The sequence below is a fragment of the Orcinus orca genome, chromosome 2, assembly GCF_937001465.1.
Source record: "Orcinus orca chromosome 2, mOrcOrc1.1, whole genome shotgun sequence".
Classification (NCBI taxonomy): domain Eukaryota; kingdom Metazoa; phylum Chordata; class Mammalia; order Artiodactyla; family Delphinidae; genus Orcinus; species Orcinus orca.
The window spans coordinates 62,767,131-62,788,248 of NC_064560.1; the positions used below are offsets into that span (position 1 = coordinate 62,767,131).

Here is a 21,118-nt window from a genome sequence, read left to right on the forward strand (position 1 = left end):
CCTCTTCCAGCTAATGCTAACCTCAGTCAGAAACTACTGGTGCCAGGAAAGAGGACACTGTCAGTGTGGTGACCTCAGGTGCCTGGAGAGGCCTGGAGGGGCGGCAGGGAAAGGGCAACCGAGTGAAGTGGGCGGGCTTTGCATATTACACTCAGAGGAGAGTCTTTACGCCCCTAAAGGAAGAGGCTCTGTCCATTTTTCTTGTAACACACAGCTCTCTCGGTCTATTTTTGGTTTTTCTACTTTTGATAGAGACATAGGCAGGTACAAGAAATATTTTCCTTCTCCTTTTACTCCAATGCCACATGCAGTTTATGTGACATCTGATCCCCGACCCGGTGTTGAGGACTGTGGACAACTAGGGCACGCATACCCCAGCTCCCCAGTTCAAGCTCAGTTGGCCATGCAGGAATGTAGAAGGAGTGGTCAGAGCCTCTTCCTATTTTTTTTTTTTTTTTTTACATTTTTTGGCCATGCCATGCCATGTGGCATGTGGGATTCTAGTTTCCCGACCAGGGATCTAACCCGCACCCCCTGCATTTGAAGTGCTGACTCCTAACCACTGGACTGCCAGGGAAGTCCTCTTCCTTTTTTTTTAAGAGACATTAGAAATTTGGATTTCTCTGTGAAATCTTCAGTTTTTAAACAGTAGACATTAAAAAAAAAAAAACAACCAAAACCCTTAACACTAAAGTGGGCAGAGGAAACCCCTAGCGCTGGGCAGCAACGGCCTGCTACCTCCCGCCTAGCACCCTGCCCCAGAGCATGGGCACACCTCATCACATTGTCGTCGATCTGCATCAGGGATGTGGCTGTGTAGAGGCGGCTCAAGTCTGTGTCCTCCAGGCTCTGAGGTTTCTTAACATGGTCTCCAAAAAGAGCTTGCCTACAATGAGACAAGAAGCAAACAGAGAATGAAAAGCAGATGATAAACCAAATCATCACACTGTACAATGAAATACCTTACAATTTTGTCAATCATACCTCAGTAAAGCTGAAAAAAAATTTTTTTTAAAGCACATGATAAACAACCACAGCCGAGCCTACTTTCTTGCCCAGAGGCAAGCCAGGAGAGGGTCTCCGACATAGCGTCTGCGCGTAACTTAGAAATAAATCCCTTCAGGCTTCAGAATGTCCCAGAGGACACCCTTGCACTGTTGGCTTTTGAATAACCGAAGAAGGATCAACAGCAAGACCTTATTTTCCTTGCTGCTGTCTAAGGGGCAGCTAGACAAACTGAAGATTGTGTTTGAGCCTAGGTGACTGTTACAAAACTGGCCCTGCAGAGAGGTCTCAGGATGGGCTCTGTGGCCTGTGGTGGGCTGTCAGCCAAACAGTGGGGGGCCTTAGTCTAAAGTTGTGGAGGCCCCATCTTTACACTGGTGTTGACACCGCCCCCTTTAGCAGAACCCCTTTCTCTTTATGAGCCCTTTGTGTCACTTAACAAGGAAGATAACGGTTAACCCATTCAGCATTTGGGCAAATCAACAGCCCTCCAATATGTTCGCTAAAAAGCTAACGTATACTCAGAAGAGTAATTATTTCCAGTAAGAAAATGATCCTTCTGGAGAGGATGACAACAAAGGCAAAGATCAAAATGTGCACATTTAGACGTCCATTCCCAGCAAGGGCTCTCACTCACACAACTGAAGGAAGACTGAGTTTGCTTTGAGGTTTGGCCCTACAGTGGGAAAAATTCATTACGGAAACTAAATGCTCTGGTATCCATTCACAACCTCTTCCAAAGAAGAGGAACAGATTTCTTAAAAATTTTTTTTTTCAAAAGAGTATTAGGAAGATTATATACTTAAAGGATAGAATTCACAATTTAAAGTGTGTTCCAATAAAACTAGAACAAAATTTTAAAAAAGACAATGCTGATAGAGAAAAAAAATTATAATAAAGTATCCCTAAAATTTCTAGATGTTTGGCTTTCTGTGGTAAATTTTTAAAATGTAAATACCCTGAGAGCACATCCAGAGGACTCTGCCAGTTTGTTAAGAATTACAAGATGGACCTTTTGGACTAATTTATTAATGGCAAGACTGGGCCCTGTAGCAAAACAAATGTTCCCTGGGAGGAAGGAGTTCACTTTCCATTGCAGAGGTATGGGAAGACAGACAGAGGACTTGGAATCGGTGTCTGATGGCCTGGTTTCACCCCTGCTGGAACCTCAGCAAATCCCTGGATCCATCCAAACCTCAGCTGAGCCATACCCGAATCAGGGCCCAGCACACAACTGATGCTCACACACCACGATCTGAGTAGAAACTCAGCCAGCCTGGGGGACATAAGTCTCCCTGTGCCCTCCACTCACCCAACACCAGGGCCTGGGGATGTGCCTGGCAGCCTGAGGGGCCTGCAAGCGCCAGCCTTGCCCAGGCGCCATGTGAACCCCACCTACAGGAAGCCCAATCTAGGGTGCTTGGCTGGCCAGGTGGGCAGTACATTTTCTTTTAATCACTGAAAAAAAATAGGATAAGAAACTGATCATTCAGTCAGGTTGCTTTTCCTAGGATGGCATCAAAAACCCCCTAAAATTGTACTTTTTGAGTGCCCAATATGTACCAGGCTCTGGGGGAATCAAAACACGCCCGAGCCCTCCAGTGCTTTCCAGTTTAGTTCATGATGCGGGACTCACACTGCGGAGGCAGCAGAAAAACGACTTGTTGGGGGAGGAGCTAGCTTCACAGAGGCAGATACCCGAGATGGACCTAAAAGGATGGGCTGGGTTTGGACAAGCAGAGATGAGGGGAAGAGGGTCCTCAACAAGGGCATAAGTGGTGTGGGAGAGGCCAGAGGGCACGTGGGCCTCTGAGCGGCCTGGTCCAGCTGGAGAGGGAGGGAGGCATGGGGGAGGAGGGAGAGCCAATATCGCTAACAATAATCACAACGATGAAATCATCACTAATATTTCTTGAGCGCTACTGAAGACCAGGTGCTGCTCTAAGCACTTGTCAGGGGCTAACCCACCAAAGGATTCTGAGCAGGAGACGGGCAGGCAGAGCATGGAGAGTGTGGACACCATGCTTGGCATCAGCAGCCGGACTCCTGTCATGCTGCTGCTTGGTCAGAACCCCAAGAGCCAGCAGAGAACGATTCTGGATCCCCAAGCACAAAAGCATCCTAAGGAGAAAAGCTCCCCAACAGTGACAAGCCACCCTCAGGATTGCCCGCATTTGGGAAAGAATGGTGTGGAAACGGTTTCTCTTTCTTCTTGGACTTTTTGAAAATTATGGAAGCAGAAAGCGATTTGGTGAATTTGGTAGCTTGGGACAAGTTTGTTTCTAACCAAGTCACAAAACGGTCAGCAGACAATGTGTACCACCTCTGCCTTTTTTTTTTTTTTCCTGGAGAAAGAGGAATTTTGGCTTTTAGTGAAATAAGCTCAGAAAGGAACTGTCTCCCAAGGGATAGGGAAGGCAACACACCTGTGCGAGAGGATAATTTTCTTCATGTTGTCGGCCATGAGGAAGTTGTAGAAGCGCCGGCACTGATCCCACTGCATGAAGGTTTCCTGGGCCCTGGAAGAACCACAAGTGACAGTGAGAGGGACTGTGTCCTGGAGAGGAGAGGATGGGGCTGGCGAGGGCAGGAGGCAGAGCTCTTGCCGCTGGAGAGCGCCGGCTCCCTACGCTGGAACGTGGGCTTGGATGCGTGGTCCTCAAACTACCTGTAGAGACACCAGAACAGCTGAATGCTGCTGAACATGAGGCCCCAGCCAGAAAGCTCTCTGGGGCCACAGGCTTTGTTGCTGACACTCCTGACGCCCTCCTTTCATCACCTTGGTCTTCTCTTCGTCACAGGACCTATTCAATTGTCATTTGAACATGTTCGCTACTCGGCTTCCTACCCTGCAAGCATGTTTTTCTGGCTTAATAACAGGAGTGTGTAAAGGGAGGGGGTGTGTGGAGAAAATAAGTGCACGGAAAAACCTGAAAACACTTATATGTGGAATCTAAACAATACAACAAACTAGTGGATAAAACACAAAAGAAGTAGACTCACAGAATAAACTAGTGGCTATCAGTGGGGAGAGGGAAGGGGGAAGGGGCCGTGGGGGGAAGGGTTATTATGGGAGTGTATGAAATCGTGTGTGAAACTTTTAAAAATGGTAAAGCACTATAGAATTTAAACAATCATTCAATAACAGTTTAAAAAATGGGACGGGAAAAAAAACCAACACTTGTTGCCATTTGTGAGGCAAAGGAAAATCATATACTTTGAGCTTTCTTTTGATTAGCCTTAGCATATTCAAGGGGCAAGGAACGGAAGAAGTAGCGAGGCCATCAACCCCTTCTAGGCCCAGCTGCTGGGGCTGGTCCTGAGTCTTTTTTCCTCTAGAGCTAGTGTGTGATTGGCACGGCAAGGCCTACCGACGTGTGGGGTCACCAGGCAGGCAACACCCCTGCTTCCAGATCAGGAGACCACGGGCTCAGAGACGTCAAGCGACCTGCCCTGGGTCACACTGGAACGGTCAGGTATGGCTGAGTCTAAGCCAGGCCTGCCTGGCTCCAGCACGTGTGTTCCGCCACCATCACCTTATCCCTCCTCTACTCGCCTCTGCGGCCAGATTTCCTCACCCACGTGTCAGGTGAACAAACACCGATGTTGTCATTCCCAGGCTGCCGCTCAGCCCTCCCCACTTCATGCTTTCTTCCCTCGGGGGGTGTGAACCCAGACACAGCTGCCATGGAGGCCACGCTAACCTTCATTTTGCAGATTTCTGAGTCTTGAGGCCTGATTCCATCCTGGGAATGAGTCTGGGTGTCACTATTCCCGTACAGATTCCATTGGCCTCATCTCCCAGGTGGCCAGAGAGGGGACTCTTGAGAGAGGGTGGTACATAGGTATTTTTTTTAAAAATCCAGGGAGTTACAAAAGTAATTTCCCCAAAACTGCCACACTTCAATTTTGGAATAACAAACATTTCCCATAACATCGCGGTTAAAAAATCAGAACTGGTGGGAAGTTAAAAGTGAAAGGGTTTGTGGATTTAACGGCCTATGATGTGCTCATAACACATGGGCTAAAGCTCACAGTGAAGACTAACACTGCCTTCAAAGGTCAAAAGGTCATTCTATAAATGCACGGGTTTTTTGTGGGGGGCTCCCTGAACACTGTAGGAGCAGAAAGGACGGGCCGGATCACCATGGGCAGGGCCCCAGCTAAGGCAGGACTGTGGACACTTGCCTCTTGGTCTGAGGGAGGAGGGGGGTCACCCAATCTGTGACCCACAGCCTGCTGCCAGGGCAGGTCTCCCTCCTCTGACCTTGGACCCAAGCTGTCCCTTCTTCAGAAAGCCTATGGTCTCAAAATCCCAGCTTTCTCTTGCCCTCATCCTTTTCTCCCTTTGCTGACCTTCTAACTGCTTTTGTTAGTATCTCCTTCATATTAGAGGAACTGCGGAGGTTGGGAAGGGAGGGGGCACTGACCATAAATTTAAGCTATGAGAAGATGCTCCAGTGCTGCAGATTCCTTGATTGAATCACCCCAGAGGTGCCACTCACTGAAAGGCTCTGGGAATACACGGGGGCCCCGGGCTCAAGGGACTGGGCTGGGACCAATGTTTTACCCAGTCAACGCTGGCCAACATTGATTCCTCATATCTTCGGTTTACCACTCAGTATATTTAAGGGATGTCTTTCACTACCTCTGAATATAAAATTAAGGGATTGAAACTTAATTTTATATTAGTTTTAAGGAAACATAATCAAGACCAACATATTATAAAAACATTCATTTCATATATCTAAAAAATGACCTGGTTTCTTCAATACCACCACCACCAACAAACTGAAAAGAAATAAAAGAGAGGGGGATCCTACAGACTAAAAGCAACTGAAGAGACAAATCAATAAATGCAATGTGTGGACATTATGGGGATCCCAATTCAAACAAACTGACTGTTAAAAAAACTTCCATGAGACAATCAAGGAAATCTGAACACTGACTAGAAACGGGATGATATTAGGAATTATTAATTTTTCGGTGTGATAATGGTATTGTGATTATGTTTAAGAAAAAGTCCTTAGAGTTTTTTAGTGCTACTTAGCGAAATATTTCCAAGTGATATGACATAACGTCTGGGATTTGCTTGAAAATAATCCAGTTTACGGGGGAGTGGTACGTGGATGAGGTGCAGAGGAAACAAGAGTGGCCAAGAGCTAAGCATGGTTGAAGCTGGTGGTGGGTACACGGGGGTTCAATATCCTATTGCTTTTATTTTGTATGTGTCTAAAATGTTCCGTAACAATGAAGAAGAAGGAGGAGGAAAAGAAAGATAGAAAATAGAAAATCTTTTGGATTATGAGCTACTGAAAATTATTTACCCTGCTGAGGACAGCCAAAGATCAAAGTCAGTTTTAACTGTTAACCCTGAGCCTCAACAACCATTTTCAGGGATGGCAAAAGACCAGCAGGTGGTCTGGAACCATTATATACATGGCCCGTCAAGAACCTCACTCATGCAGCTCCCACTGAAGCCAAACTCCAATTTATCTGTCATGTTTTTGCAGTGAGAGGAAGCAGGAGGCAGAACCAGGCTAGAGGGGCAAACGAGCCCAGGGCTTGGGGCTGGTGATGGGATGAAGGTCTAACAAGATGTCCAGGCCACCTGGCTGGCAAGAGTTAGAGCAGAGACTTGAACTAGGGCCCATCTGACCCCACTGGGTAGTTCACCAAACTCTGCAGAAGCCACTTCACCTCTCCAAGCCTCAGTTTCCTTATTTGTCAAATCAGAAGGTTGAACTAGAGAAGCAGTTTTCACACCCAGATTGCTCTGTGGCTGAGGTAGGTAGACAGTTCTATCACAGGCCTGACAGAGGCCACCCTGGGGGCCTTGGTGTTGCTTTCATTGCTTCTGTTAATGGTGGATGGACTTCTGCTGACAGTGGTGGATGTTGTGAGTGGGGAGCCGGCCAACCGGTGGTGTTAAGAATGGGTCTGAATTCTGGCCTCGGCTGAAGAGACCTGAGGGATGGGCAGGCTCCTGGGCATGCATCTCATGAGGATGAAGAGAATGTCTGCCTGGAAACCAGATGACTCAGTCAAGAAGGTTTAAAGAGAATGGTGGTGGTGGTAGGGGAAGAACACTCAGATGAGACTATAACATAGGGTACCATGGCGGACAGACTTCAAGTATGACAGGGTGATAAGCATAGTGGTGTCATGAGAACAAACGGGAAAGAACGGGGAGGGAGAGATGACATTTATAGCCTCAGATACCGGTATGCCAATGGAAAGAGCACGCACAGGTGAACTCAACTCGGCAGAGTCATAAGATATGAGAGGTATCAGTGAGACTTGCTGAGATGAGAGCAGGATTGGAAGGAACCCTGCGATGGACACTGTGTAGCTATTTAAAATAAGGTAGACAAGGAGAAGCAGAAAAGTGCTATATGACAAGAAAACAGAGACCAAGGTGGAAAAACATGTGGGGAATGTTTGGGTGAGATCTGCCACGTCAGATGGAAGAAATGAATTTTCATTTTTTGATGCTAAATGGGCACCAAAACCAGGGGACTTCAGCTCTCTAGACACTGAAAGAATCCCTTACTTGGCCACACAGCAGAATATCCAAGTTCTTGACTTGCCTCTAAATAGCTATGTTCTCCAGAAGAGAGAAGGGATGGCAGGAACTGCTCCCAGGCTGAGCTAGATACTGGCCCACCAGGAGAAACTGGCTGAGGACACAGCAGAGATGTGTGGAACCTGGGAGAATGCAGCTAGGTCATAATTACAGGGAGGAAAGCCTTTGTATAATCCAAAGTGAACCCTTGTTGGAAGGAAGGCAGGTTTCATAGACTTCAGAAAGAACGAGATGACTCCAAAAGGGATGATGCCCCCTGAGAGTTGCAAAGCCCTCAAAAATGATTCTGTCATTGAGATGGCAAATGAGAAAAGACAGTACCTCAAAACACTAGTAAGGTTTCACTGGGAGTCTTATTCCAGAATGACATGTATGGATTTTTAAAGAACTTTATCCATCCATCTACCTATCTATTATGAAAACCAATAAAGTTCTTTAAAATGCTGTTATTTCTAATCAATGTAACATTAATAAGATATTACCTGTACTGGTTTCCCAGCCATCTGCTGGTGAGAGATTTCTCTCTGCAGGGTTAAAAGAATTTTAAAAGGTGCTGTGGAAAGAGATGGATATTTTCTTTTCTTTTTTTTTTTTGGCCGTGATGCACGGCTTGCGGGATCTTAGTTCCCTGAGACCAGGGATCGAACCTGAGCCCTCTGCAATGGACGCGTGGAGTCCTAACCACTGGACGGCCAGGGAAGTCCCAGGAGATGGATTTTTAAATCACTTAGAAAAGGGTCCCAACAAAACAGGGGTCTGTAATTATGTTCAGAACAATCAATTAGGCAAGGAAGAGCTGAGACAACTGCTTTATGCTCCTGGGGTACTGCTCAGAGAAAGCTCAACTTTTCCAACTCATACTTTGCAAAATGAGTGGACAAGGCATCCATTAAAAGGAATTAAAGTTGGAAGAGAATGAACTGGGAGAAGAATGCATCTAACACCCAAAGAAATTCAAATCTCCTAGCGCATATAAATTTCATCTCAGAGTGCTGGGAGACTGTGAGAACACCACATAGCTTTCCTGTGGTCTTTGAGAAAATATGGAGGATGAGAATGAGAGACAGGTTCTATACGTCTGGGATGGGCAAGCATGACTCTCACATTCCAAAAAGGGGCACCACAAATTAAGATTGGTGAGGAATTTCTTAAATACGGTCCTAGGCAATATTAAAAAATAGCTTGAAAGTAATATGCCAATGAAACCTTAAAGTATATTAAGTATTTTCCCAGAATGCTTCCACACCAATATAACCAATATTTTTATTTGCGAAGGGAGGGGGTTCCCCTCCAGGCTTTGCCAATATGCAATCATTAAAATTTTTTTTTAATTGTGGTAAAACACACATAAGTTTTACCATCCTAACCCTTTTTAAGCGCATAGTTCAGAAATCTTAAGTATATTCACACTGTTATATAACAGATCTCCAGAACTCTTTCATCTTGCAAATCTGAAACGCTATACCCAGTTAAATGACAACTCTCCATTTCTCTCTCCCTACAGTCATATTTTTGCATAGTTACCTTCCCCCCTACGTTTAATATACACAGTCTGCCATTTTATATATTTTCTTAATTAAAAAAAATACAAGCAGCCTTGTTTTCTACTGAATGGGTACATCATAGCTTACAACTATCCCTCTTGCTGGACACGTGGGTTATTTCTAATTTGGCCCTACAAGAGAGTCATACTGCAGTGGGGCAAAACCAGGACGAGCCTTGAACAGTGTGGCCTCTGGGAGGAAGATGGTGGCACCTCTGTGCCCAAGACATCCAGCAGAAGGTTCCCGGCTGGCAGCTGGTTGCCCTTCAGGGGCAGGGCTGACCTGTGGAGAGGTCGTTACCTCCAGCTACTTCAGCCTGAGACTGCAAGCAAAAGAAAAGCTCTCCGTACCCTACTAGGGACTGGGCCCAGAACTCTTCACACCTGCCTGTCTGGGCTTTGTGGCCAGACAAGGGTAGGGATGGCCACCCACCAACCCCCTTTCTTCCTTATCAGAATATTTTCCCTTAGGATGCACTTTTACAGGAATGGGATTAATGGGTCAAACGGCATATCATACACCCTCATTTTTCTGATTACAAAAATTAACAATGAAAAGTAAACAAAAATCCCCAAGGACAAAACATTTGGTTAGCTTCATAACCCAGTGGTGGCAAAGTTAAGCTCTTTTTTTTTTTTTTTTTGCGGTACGCGTGCCTCTCACTGCTGTGGCCTCTCCCGTCGCGTGGAGCACAGGCTCCGGACGCGCAGACCCAGCGGCCACGGCTCACGGGTCCAGCCGCTCCGTGGCATGCGGGATCCCCCCGGACCAGGGCACGAACCTGTGTCCCCTGCATCAGCAGGCGGACCCCCAACCACTGCGCCACCAGGGAAGCCCTTAAGCTGTTTCTTAAGGTTGGAATTCTGTCCATGGAGTTTTGTCTAAACTCAGCAGATTTTCCTCCTTTGCTGGGCTCTGTTAAAAAAATTACTGAGTATTAAAATTATTTTACAGCTCGACTATGAACACAGGTTTGATGAAGTTACAGCTCTACAGAGGGACTTTATGAACGATAATGCTTGCTTTTGTCATAAACTTATCCATAGTCTGGAGTTTGCCCATTTGCAAAAGAGAGAATATATGCATAATTCGGCAGGAAAAGTGGGGCCTGCCTCTTCCTTGTGACAGGAAGGCCCTGCTAAAAATGCTGGGCTGTTAAAGTGGCTACGAGTTAGTGGTGCTCATGCACTCACTTAGCCAGAAACATACTGCATTTAGGGAGATCTGATGGTTCCTCCACTGCCCTGTAAGGGGCCTCTGGCCCCACCTCACCTCCTTCCAAAAATCCCTCCCCACTGACTCCCCACTTGACTGAAGACTTCCTTGGCACCCATATGCCTAGCGTGTCCCCATTAGTGACATTTATTTGTTGGTTTGCTGCTGTGTAAACATCATTCTATTGCCATTAGGCAGGTACAGACTATCTCTTACACCCAAACGGCAACAGAATGCTTGTATTTACTCATATTATTATTGGCGGATTCTTCAGTGCAAGATTGTTGGGGGCTTCCTCAGCAATGACGACTTGATTTTACCTGAAATGAGACTACAAGACCTTCCCTTCCCTTTTCTTTAAGCTCCACGAGGGTGGGGAATTTGTTGGCCTTGTTCACAGTTGTGTCCTATTACCTAGAAGGGTGTCTTGCTGAATGAATCAAAGAATCAATGAATGAATTAATCACGGGTAATCTTTAGGCATCACTACTTCTCCCTCTTGCATTTCTGTCTGGTTGCTATTCACTGGATGCATTTATAATGAAGGTCTTCATGACAGCTTCAAACGATTAATTAAACCAGAGAGTTAGGCTGAGTCTGACCACACACATTTCCAGGGCTAGTTAGTTGGCTGCTCTTTATCCTGAGGCAACATGTTAAGTCAGCTGGATATCATGTAGTTTTGGCACATCTGTTTCCCTCCTTCACTGGTTCAGCACCTCATCAAAGGTGAGCTAGTTTAGCAGCAGCTAGTCTGCTCTAACTACAGCAAGCAGGCGCTGGCTTCTGAGCCTAGAACTGGCTCTGGCTAGTGGGGAGGTGCGCTATAGGGACAAGAAGCCAGAGGGAGGGGATGGATCACTGACAAGCGGTTGTGTAGACTCAACAAGGAGGAATTTACCGGAAGCATGAACTCCTGTGTGGCCCCTGCAGAGGCAGACGAGCCCTCCCCGCTCCACCTTGGCATATAGGAAGCATGGCTGCCATCATCCCAGTGCTGAAAAGGCTCATTGCCCTCAAGCCTTGGCAGGAAAAAAAAGGTTATGCTGGTTTAAAGTAAGCCACTGTCATTTAGCAAGTAGATCTCATTAAACTGTTGGGGGGACCTGAACTCATTAAAATGTTGGGGGTGCACATAGGCGATGGTGTCTCCTTGACCTGCTGCCAGTTCCTGTGTGTAGGGCCACAGGATCTTAGCCTTAGCATTAGTTCTCTGTGCTCTAGAGGATAAAGTTGCCTGTTTCTCTCCTCTTTGCAGGAGGCTGATGTGACAGTGATTATGAGTATCAAGATCTTTGAGGTCTCAAAGAGAAGTGGTGTAGACCACGCCTGCAAAATGTTCAGCACCTCACAGATGTTGGTCAGTTTCCTAGCTTAAACCTTTGCCTTAGTTTGAACACCGTGGATCGGCAAACGCGTGAGTCGTGTGCTTGGCCAGCAGCAGATGGCGCTGTTGCAGCAAAATGAAATCAGGCTGTTGCTGAAGAGTCTGCGCGTTGAAAAAAAAATCAAAACAAACTTGTCCTACATCCTCCTGCTTGTCAAATCCAGGGCTCTCTGAACACAAAGTCAGTGTTCACAGTAATTTGACAGCACTTGGTTTAGGAGGGGACTTCAGCGATTCTGATTTTTACAGATGCTAGAAGCCTTGCCAAAAACGGGACCACTTGCCAGGTGACAAGGGCCTCCTGCCAGGCCCTGCTCCCTCCCTCGGATCCTGTGGCGGGCCCTTTGCTCATTGCTCTAATATTCCAGTCACTGGGCAGGATGGGACTTCGGTTAACTCTGGTTACATAATGGCTATGAATTGGGAGTTGAATATTTTTAGCCAAGCCAAAATAAAGGAACATGTCCTGGCTCACCAGAGTATAGAGAGGAGTGAACGGGAGGATTCCCATCAGGAGGACGAGGGGACTAACCTAGTCCTGCAATATTAGAGCTGGAGAGACCGCTGAGGTCCCCAGGCCCAATGACGGCTAAACGTGGCTAAATCTCAGGAGTCACCTGTGAAATGTGTCCAAACGCAGATTCCCGGCCCTGTGACGCAGATGCATGAATCAGGATCTCCAGGGCTGGGGCCCAAGAAAATGAGTGTATTTCTAACACGATCCTCCAAGTGATTCTTAATGAAGTGAGGCAGTCGCTAGTTCACTAGATTGGTCTTTGTCATCCACTGATCTAGTCCACTTCTCCTTTTACAATGAATAACGATGATAATTAACAGTTACTGACTTAACTTTCTACATGCCTGGCACTGTTGCAAGTAGTTCATGCCCATTAACTCATTTGACCCTCACAATGGCGCCATGGGGTAGGTACCATTTATTATTACCGTCATCTGCATATTGCAGGTGAGGACAACCGGAACCTAGGCCCTGGCGCTGGAACTCAGGGAAGGTTCCAGCAGGGATGTCTTTCATGTCTATTTTTGGGTACATTAAAATTCTCCGTTTTGGCCAGCTTTAAGGCTCAGGCAGAGGCTGAATTCCGAGCTTGCATTTGCCCTTTGGATGTGTTGACTTCACATTCCAGTAACAGATATTTTTAGAAATAACGTAGCCCCTTATCCATTAGAAAATGACAAGATAGGTTTAAACTACACCATGAGAGATATAGGTGAGGCAAAAAGGAAGGATTCATTTATTAACTATAAGGACTCTTTGGCATTAGACTGGATCAATCAGGGAGCTTTTTGTTTGTTTTTACTTTTTTGGTGTGATTTTGGATTTCAAGAGTTCTTTAATAAACTGGTCATACCCACTGGTAATACAAAAGACATTATCATGAGCAGTGAGTACAGGAAAAAATATGAATGCATTTAAAGAGTCTGGAAAGATGTGTGTGTGAGTGTGGTGTGTATGAGTGTGTGTGTGTGTGTGTGTGAATGTGTGTGTGTGGTGACTCTGGAGTGATCTAGGACAACACTGATCTGGTGGGAGGTCAGAGCAGACGATAATGCCCTCCTAGGACTCCTCCTTCAGGGTTCTGTTGTTGGGAGACTAAGGGGAGAGGTAAACCTTTACCCAGTCGGTCATCTCTTGTGTGTGATTCTGGGATGCCTGAGAGAGATGACTATTTGACAGTGAGGGCATGGATTAAATGGTTTCTAAAGACCCCTTCCAGATGCCACCTGAGACTCAATTCTTTGGTAGACAGGAGGAATCTGGGGTCATAAGGCCCAGTTCTCAGACCCTGGTTCACCAAGTCTCCTCTGTTTTCATAAACCCACAGTTCTACAAAACTCCTGGAGCAAGAACAGAGTTAAGTCGTCTCACAGAGACTCCAAAGGGGAACAGCAGCTATTAAGGGGGGCTTTGGCTTATTCAATTACAGATCTGATCCCAAAATAGAGCTGCATATCCCAGGCTTAAGGGGTCTGATAAGACAAATCCAGTGTACGATGTGGAAGCAAAACAAGGTGAATCCAAGACCCAGAAACTTCTGCTCAGTCTGCCCCAGCATTTCCCCTGCTCTTCATGGACCAATGTCTGGTGCACTGGGGCATCTCAATAAACGAGCGCCAACTGGAGGACCAACGGCAGAAAGAACTGGGAGCATGTGGCCGGGATCACTCACCTCAGTGCACTGTAGCCCTGGCACACGCTGACGCAGCACAGAACCTTTTCTTGGTTGGCCTGGGTCTCTCCCAAGTATTTACACACGATGTTACCGCCCAGGCTAAAGCCCACGACCACCAGCTGGGTCAGGGGATATGTCTTCTTGATGTAGTTTACCATGGCTCCAAATTCCCAGGTGCAGCCTATGGGCAGAGAGGTAAGATGACTTGGTCATTTCGGGTGCAACGAAGATTGGAGAAAATGTGAGCTGGAAGGTTACTAAGTGGGTGTTAAGACTCTAATAGAGAGAGAGAGAAATATATACGTACGCAGCCAGCCCTCTGTATCTGCTGGTTCTGCATCCGTGGATTCAACCAAATACAGATTGAAAATATTCAGAAAAAAAATCCCAGAAAGTTCCAAAAAGCAAAACTTGAATCTGCCGTGCACCAGCAACTATTTACACAGCATTTACATTGTATTAGGTATTATAAGTAATCTAGAGATGTTTTAAAGTATACAGGAGGATGTGCATAGGTTATATGCAAATATTATGCCATTTTATATATGGGACTTGAGCATCTGTGGACCTTGGTATCCGTGGGGATCCTGAAACCAATCCCCTGAGGATACTGAGGGATGACTGTATAGGAGTGTGTGTGTGTGTGTGTGTGTGTGTGTGTGTGTGTGTGTGTGTGTGTGTGTGTGTGTGTGTGTGTGTGTAGAGAGAGAGAGACACACATACATTCAGCCAGACAGGCAGACTTCTCTTTGGCTGCCTGCAGCGAAGTTCCCAGATGCCCCTCAGTATTAGAGGAAACACGACATTAGTAGTGCCCATGAGGGAAGGGACCATGTATCAAACGCTTGTACAATGCTCCTTTAAAGATGGGTTGTAAGAAACCTATCTGGATACTCATGGAAATTAAAACAGATATTCAGGGTGTACATGAGCACCTGTGTTTGCACACACAGGTAAACAAAAGCAAGAGCAATACTCTTTGGGGTTAGATTCTTAGGCTACAAAATAGGATGTTACACCCACATGTACAATGATTCATGGTGTTAAGAAAAGTACCAAGTGGATGTTATTTACAGGACTGCCTTGTCAATGTGGGGAAGGGAAGGAGAGACAAACTTTAGTCCAGAGGGACGGCCAAGATGCTCTGTGGGATTAGGATAAAATGTTCTTGGTGACATAGGGACAGGTGCCGTGGGAGACAGACCCATTCAGAAACATACAGAGGAGACTTCTGAACGGAGAGGGTGTTTGGGCCCAGTCTGCCCAGGAGGGATGATGTCAACTGGTGTCCCCTTGGGAAGTTGGTGAAGTCATGTTATGTCTCAGCAGCTTTGCGAAGAGGAGAAGGTTAGTGGCCATACAAATGAAGGGGTTCATCACATCCTTCTAAGGCCCAGCCCCAGACTCAGCAGGGAGACAACTTAAAATAAAACCTAACAGGGAAAGTGAGGGACTTTGCCAAGAGGCATGTACGAGACAGACCAGCATGAAGACGGTATGGATTTTGTTCGTTGAAAAAAAAAAATGAAAACAGACTTCTTCCACATCTTCCTGCTTATCAAAGCCAGCTCAGAGGGCTGGACATTCCTAAGAGAGTTGAACGGCTCCTCTTCTAACCCACAAACCCTGAGGGACACGACCTTCTGAGCCGGGACAAGCTCCCCCTTGGATCTGTCTTCCTCTTAACAGTGGAAGGCCAGCACAACCCCATGCAGGGGTTCTCAGCCCACGGGGCACAAAGAATCACCTGGAGAGGGTGTTAGAAACGGGCATTCCTGGGTTTCACCCCTAAAGAGGCTTATTCAGTAAGATGGTGGCCAGGCCCAGGAATCTGCATTAAATGTGTTTTTTTTTGAGTTAGTTATTCATGCACATGGTACAAAATTCAAATGACATAAAAGATGTGGTAAAAGGTACTTTCCTATACTCTTTTTAAAAATACCAATGGCAGGGCTTCCCTGGTGGCACAGTGGTTGAGAGTCCGCCTGCCGATGCAGGGGACATGGGTTCGTGCCCCGGTCCGGGAAGATCCCACATGCCGCGAAGCGGCTAGGCCCCTGAGCCATGGCCGCTGAGCCTGTGCGTCCGGAGCCTGTGCTCCACAATGGGAGAGGCCACAACAGTGAGAGGCCCGCGTACCGCAAAAACAAAACAAAACAAAACAAAACAAAACCAATGGCAGCATACATATTGCTTAGCACTGTTTTTTTTTTTTAACAATATGTTTCGGAAGCCATTGTGTAACAATACACATAAAGCTGCCTTCTTTTTTATTTTTATTTTTAATGAGGTATAACATACACCCAGGAAAGTGCACAATCGATGAATCTACGCATTTACACCCATGCAACCACTGTGCAGATCAAGACGGAAAATATTCCTGACACTCCTAGAGGCCCCCTCGCGCCTCTTTCCAGACAAGATCCCCCAGACTTTGACTAACGATTGCAATTTGAAAGTGTTCGGAGCTCCTGAGGCTTGGAAGGTGGCAAAAGATGCTTAAGACTAGGGGAAAAACTGGGGGCCAAGAGCTGCTCCCTCCCAACATGGAAAGACCCAGGCGTCACCCTGAAAAGGAAGTACGTCTCTCTCTCCATTGAGATATAAGAGATCAAGTCTCCTATTTTTCTCCCTCCTGCACCCAGCAGAGGGTGGTGCACCTTGCAGCCCTTCAATAAATAGCTGATGAATTGAGTGGATTCTGAAGGCCTCTGATGGGTCCTGGTGACAGCCTCCTGGAGCAACAAAAAGCTGGTCCAGAGGGAACCCTGACTCTTAACTTAGGAATCTGAAATGCCAGACTTTTGTCCCCACCTAGGTTATTTATCCAAGTTTCTCTTTTTAAAAAGGCAGCAATAGAAGGAATGTTATATCTCTGGGAAACGCTAGGTTTAAAATGGGGAGATGTGATGTAAAAGAGGGGGGAGTCTTCAAACACACTCAGCTGATATCACGGCTGCTCAGGCATGCAACAAATAAAGAATTCAGAACTCTTGTTAGAGACATTTGTTCACCTCTCTTAGGCCATAAGAGGCCTTAAAAACACAGCGTTAATGAGGCAGTCTGGCCCCATGGCTGAGTGAAAGAGCTCTGTGGTCACACTGTTTAGGGTAGGCCCCTTTAGTGGCCCCCAATGCTCTCAACTTCCCAATGATGACAAGCAAATCCTGGGGTACAAGGAAAATCTATACCTCTGGGCTCCCTGCTGGAGGTTCAGAGTCCACAGATACAGCATGGGGTCTGGCAATGGGTACTTTTAACAAATACTCCAAATGATTTTTATCCTGAGGGAACTTTGGAAAATACCTTGGGCAAGTTACCAAACCATTCTGGGTCTGTTTCTGCATCTGTAAAATGGAGGTAATAATGGTGAATACCTTACAGAGTTGGTTTGCAGGACTGAGTAAAGTGATGTAGGTAAAAGGCTTAGACCAGGGCATAGTAAGTATTCAATGTTAACTATTATTATAACTGTTACTTCTCTTCTCTTTTAAAAATATTATTTAAGTACACCCATGTTCATAGCAGTTTTTATTCACAACAGCCAAAAGGTGGAAGCAACCCAAGTGTCCATCAACAGATGAATGGATAAACCAAATGTGGTACATGTATACAATGGAATATTATTCAGTCTTAAAAAGGAAGGAAATTATGACACATGTTGCAAAATGGATGAATCTTGAGGACATTATGCCAAGTGAAAAAAGCCAGACACAAAAAGACAAATACTGTCGGATTCCACTTACATGAAGTACCAGGAGTAGTCAAATTCACAGAGACAGAAAGTAGAATGGTGGTTGCTAGGGGCTGGAGGGAGGGGGAATGGGGAGTTGTTGTTTAACGGGTACGGAGTTTTAATTTTGCAAGATGAGAAGTGTTCTGGAGATTGATTGCACAACAATGTGAATGTACTTAACACTACTGAACTGTACATTTAAAAATGATGAAAATGGTAAATTTTTGTGTATTTTACCACAATTAAAAAAAATCATTTAAACAAGGGATTGTAGCTTAACCCTTGAAAAGGCCAATCTAGATTTCTAGATTTTTCTCCAAAGCAGTGTTCTGTGATCTGACTGCACATTAGAATTACCTGAGGATCTTGTAAAACAACAACAAATACTAATGCCTGGGCCCTCCCCAAACTAATGAAATCAGACTATCTGAGGGTAGGACCCGGGCATGGGTGTTCTTTTATGAGATCTACAGGGGACTCCAAAGTGCAACCACGGCTGAGAACCACTGTTCTAGGGAACAAGGATCCCTTTGGCTCAGACTAATAGGAGAAAGCATTCTTTAAGGCATACTCCCACTTGGTCTCTGGACCAGCCTCTTCAGACTTCCCTTTCCACTTGCAGTAAGCAACCTGCCCACACGGAGGCACTGCCCTGCCTTTTGGAAGCTTCTGAAGCAGGGCTGTTGCCCTGGTAGCTGCTTTCCAAATATATCCTCAAAGCCAGGTTTCTGTAGTGGGTGAACCCCTGCTCAACCCAACAGGGCAGCTCTACCGGGTCCATCAAACTCCTAACAAAAACAATCTTTAAAGCCCTAAATACACACAACTGCTTTATGGTAATCGTTCTTGTAGAGTGGATCAGAAAAGCTGCATTGAGGTTAAATATTACTGCAAGAAAAATGCGCTAGCCCAGCGGTTCTCAAAGTGCGGTCCCTGGCCCAGCGGCATTGGCATTGCCTGGGAATTGTTCAAAATGCAAGTTCTTATGCCTCACGCCACCTACTGAATCAGAAACTCTAGGGGTGGGGTCTAAACAGAGGGCTCATTAAGACACAGATTGCTAGGTCCCACCTCTAGAATCTTTGATTCAGGAGGTCTGGGTGGGATGAGAATTTTCATTTCTAGCAAGTTCCCAGGCAATGTTGGTCCAGGGAACACACTTTGAGAACCCCTGTCTGAGTTGATAGGAAAGGTGGGTAAAATCTTCAATTTTCTGTTTCTTTTGGCCTCTCCCGTTGCGGAGCACAGCCTCCGGGCGCACAGGCTCAGCGGCCATGGCTCACGGGCCCAGCTGCTCCGCGGCATGTGGGATCTTCCCGGACCAGGGCATGAACCCATGTCCCCTGCATCGGCAGGCGGACTCTCAACCACTGCGCCACCAGGGAAGCCCTCTTTTGTCTTTTAAAAGGGCGGTTCAGAGAGATGCTTCATGTCACTCACAGTTAAATAAATGCAAATTAAAACGACAATTCACAATCCTTTTCCACTGCCCATATTAGAAAAGATCAACTTTGCCGATACCCAGCACTGGGGAGGGTGTGGGTACCAGGACTGCTGGTCCATCCACTGATGTGGGAGTGGGCACTGGAATAGCCTTCAGAAGGCAATGTGGTAACATTTATTAATGCTTTCAAAAGGACAAACCTCTGGTCCTGCAGTTCCACTTTGGGGGACTTTATACTGCAGATGTGTGCGAAGATATATGTGCAAGAATGTTTCCTGCAGCACTGTTTGCAGCAGCAAAGGATTGGAAATAACCTAAATTTCCACCAGTAAGAGGACTAGTTAAATTGCTGTGAAAAAGAATGACGTAGAGTCCGGTCTGCTGATGTGGAATGACCCTGAGCCAGCTTACTGAGGGGCCAAAACAAGAGCGAAGCAGTGGGATGGCACCATCTCCTGTGTGTACTTGTGTTTTTAAAGGGATTATATGTGTACACATATCTGATTGAATATTTGCTGAAAAACTATAGCAGTTATTATTATTATTTTTTTTTTGAAGAGGAAAACCAGGGGCTAGGATGGGAGGAAGACATAGTTTGACTCATTGCTATACAGGTTTTTGCACCATTTGAATGTTTTTCCTGTGTATATACATTACTTTTTCAATAAAAATCCAGCCAGTTAAAAAATCTAGTGAAAATCAAGAATAATTTCTTAAAAAGATGTTTAAATATCCTTAGACCAGTTTCAACTATGTTAAATACACCCAACACATCCCTCATGCTGGGGCAGTGATGTGTGCAGCTTGTGATGGGGACATTATTTGCCTGTACAAGAAATGGTACTAAGGGACTTATTGTCAATTGTTTCTACCACCATTTCCTTGGGACTCTGCCTAATTTTTTCATCCCTTGGCTAATTATTTGTATCTTTAAGTTTTGTTCTACCATTGAATGAGCCTCTCTATTAGACTATAAACGCCATCAAGCAAAGATATTCCTGGTGTTGTTCACCACTGTATCTGTGGGGCCTGGCACTCAGCGGGCACTCAGTCTGTATCATCTAAACGAACGGGAAGGAGTCACTACGTTCCAGGCCCTGTGCTAGGCCCTGTGAGTGAGTGGGAGCAACGGGCTTTGGACCCATGTCTAACCCCATAGCCCAAGTCCTTTGTCTTGTATCCCAAATCTACATAAGTAATTGCACGGCCACGATTTATTTTTCAATTGTGAAAAGTCTTACTTTTTCACCATCTGATGCCTTTTGGACCTACCTATCTTTATCCAGGTCTGAGACTAATTATTTGAGACCTAGAGGAGATGTTCAGATGTCACTGGGGCAGTTACAAAACTTGGATTTTGTAACTCGGATTTGCTACACTACTGAGGAGCAATTACAGCTAATCGTGTAGGCACTTTGGGAGCCTCAGTTTAATTAGATTCAAGCACTTCTGATCTGGATAAAAGGCCAGGTCTACATAATCCTAGACAAGCTGTTGGGTGTTTTGTGAAGAGCTGCCATCTCTCCCAGGCAAGGGAAAGGCAAGGACATGGTGTCTGCCCAGCTCCAGGATCAGCCTGCTGGTAGATGCAGGGTCCTCCCGGGATCTCCACCGGATGTCAGTTACCAAACACCCTCAGTGTCTGGGAACCCCTCCCTGGGTTCTTTTATTAAGAGCTGCAGCTACCTGTTTTTTTAATACTAGGAGGATTGTAATGAGGTTCTATGTATTTAATCCTTAAAGGATTAGCACCAGTAACAAGATTTAGGTATATAATCTTTTTTTTAAATGTTTCTATAGCCCACTTTAAAAAAAATTTTAATCATATTTAAGTGTACAGTTCAGTGGCACTAAGTACATTCACATTGTTGTGCAACTCTCACCATCATCCATCTCCCGAATTTTGCACCTTCCTAAACTGAAACTCTGTCCCCATTAAAGAGTAACTCCCCATTCCCCCTCACCAACCCCGCCACCGACCCCGGCCCCTGGCATCTACCAATGTACTT

At 45.8% G+C, this 21,118-nt stretch overlaps 1 protein-coding gene across 2 annotated transcripts in view; it reads right to left on the minus strand.

The window, feature by feature from the left end:
• ABHD2 (abhydrolase domain containing 2, acylglycerol lipase) overlaps positions 1–21,118 on the minus strand; it is a 110,165-nt gene that overhangs the window by 11,478 nt on the left and 77,569 nt on the right. For both annotated transcript variants that reach the window (XM_004278246.3, XM_033402834.2), the window contains 3 exons: positions 13,927–14,110; positions 3,432–3,524; positions 776–886 (listed from right to left, as the gene is read on the minus strand). In XM_004278246.3, the coding sequence (XP_004278294.1) occupies positions 776–886; positions 3,432–3,524; positions 13,927–14,110 (388 nt within the window). The remainder of the gene's footprint in view (positions 1–775; positions 887–3,431; positions 3,525–13,926; positions 14,111–21,118) is intronic.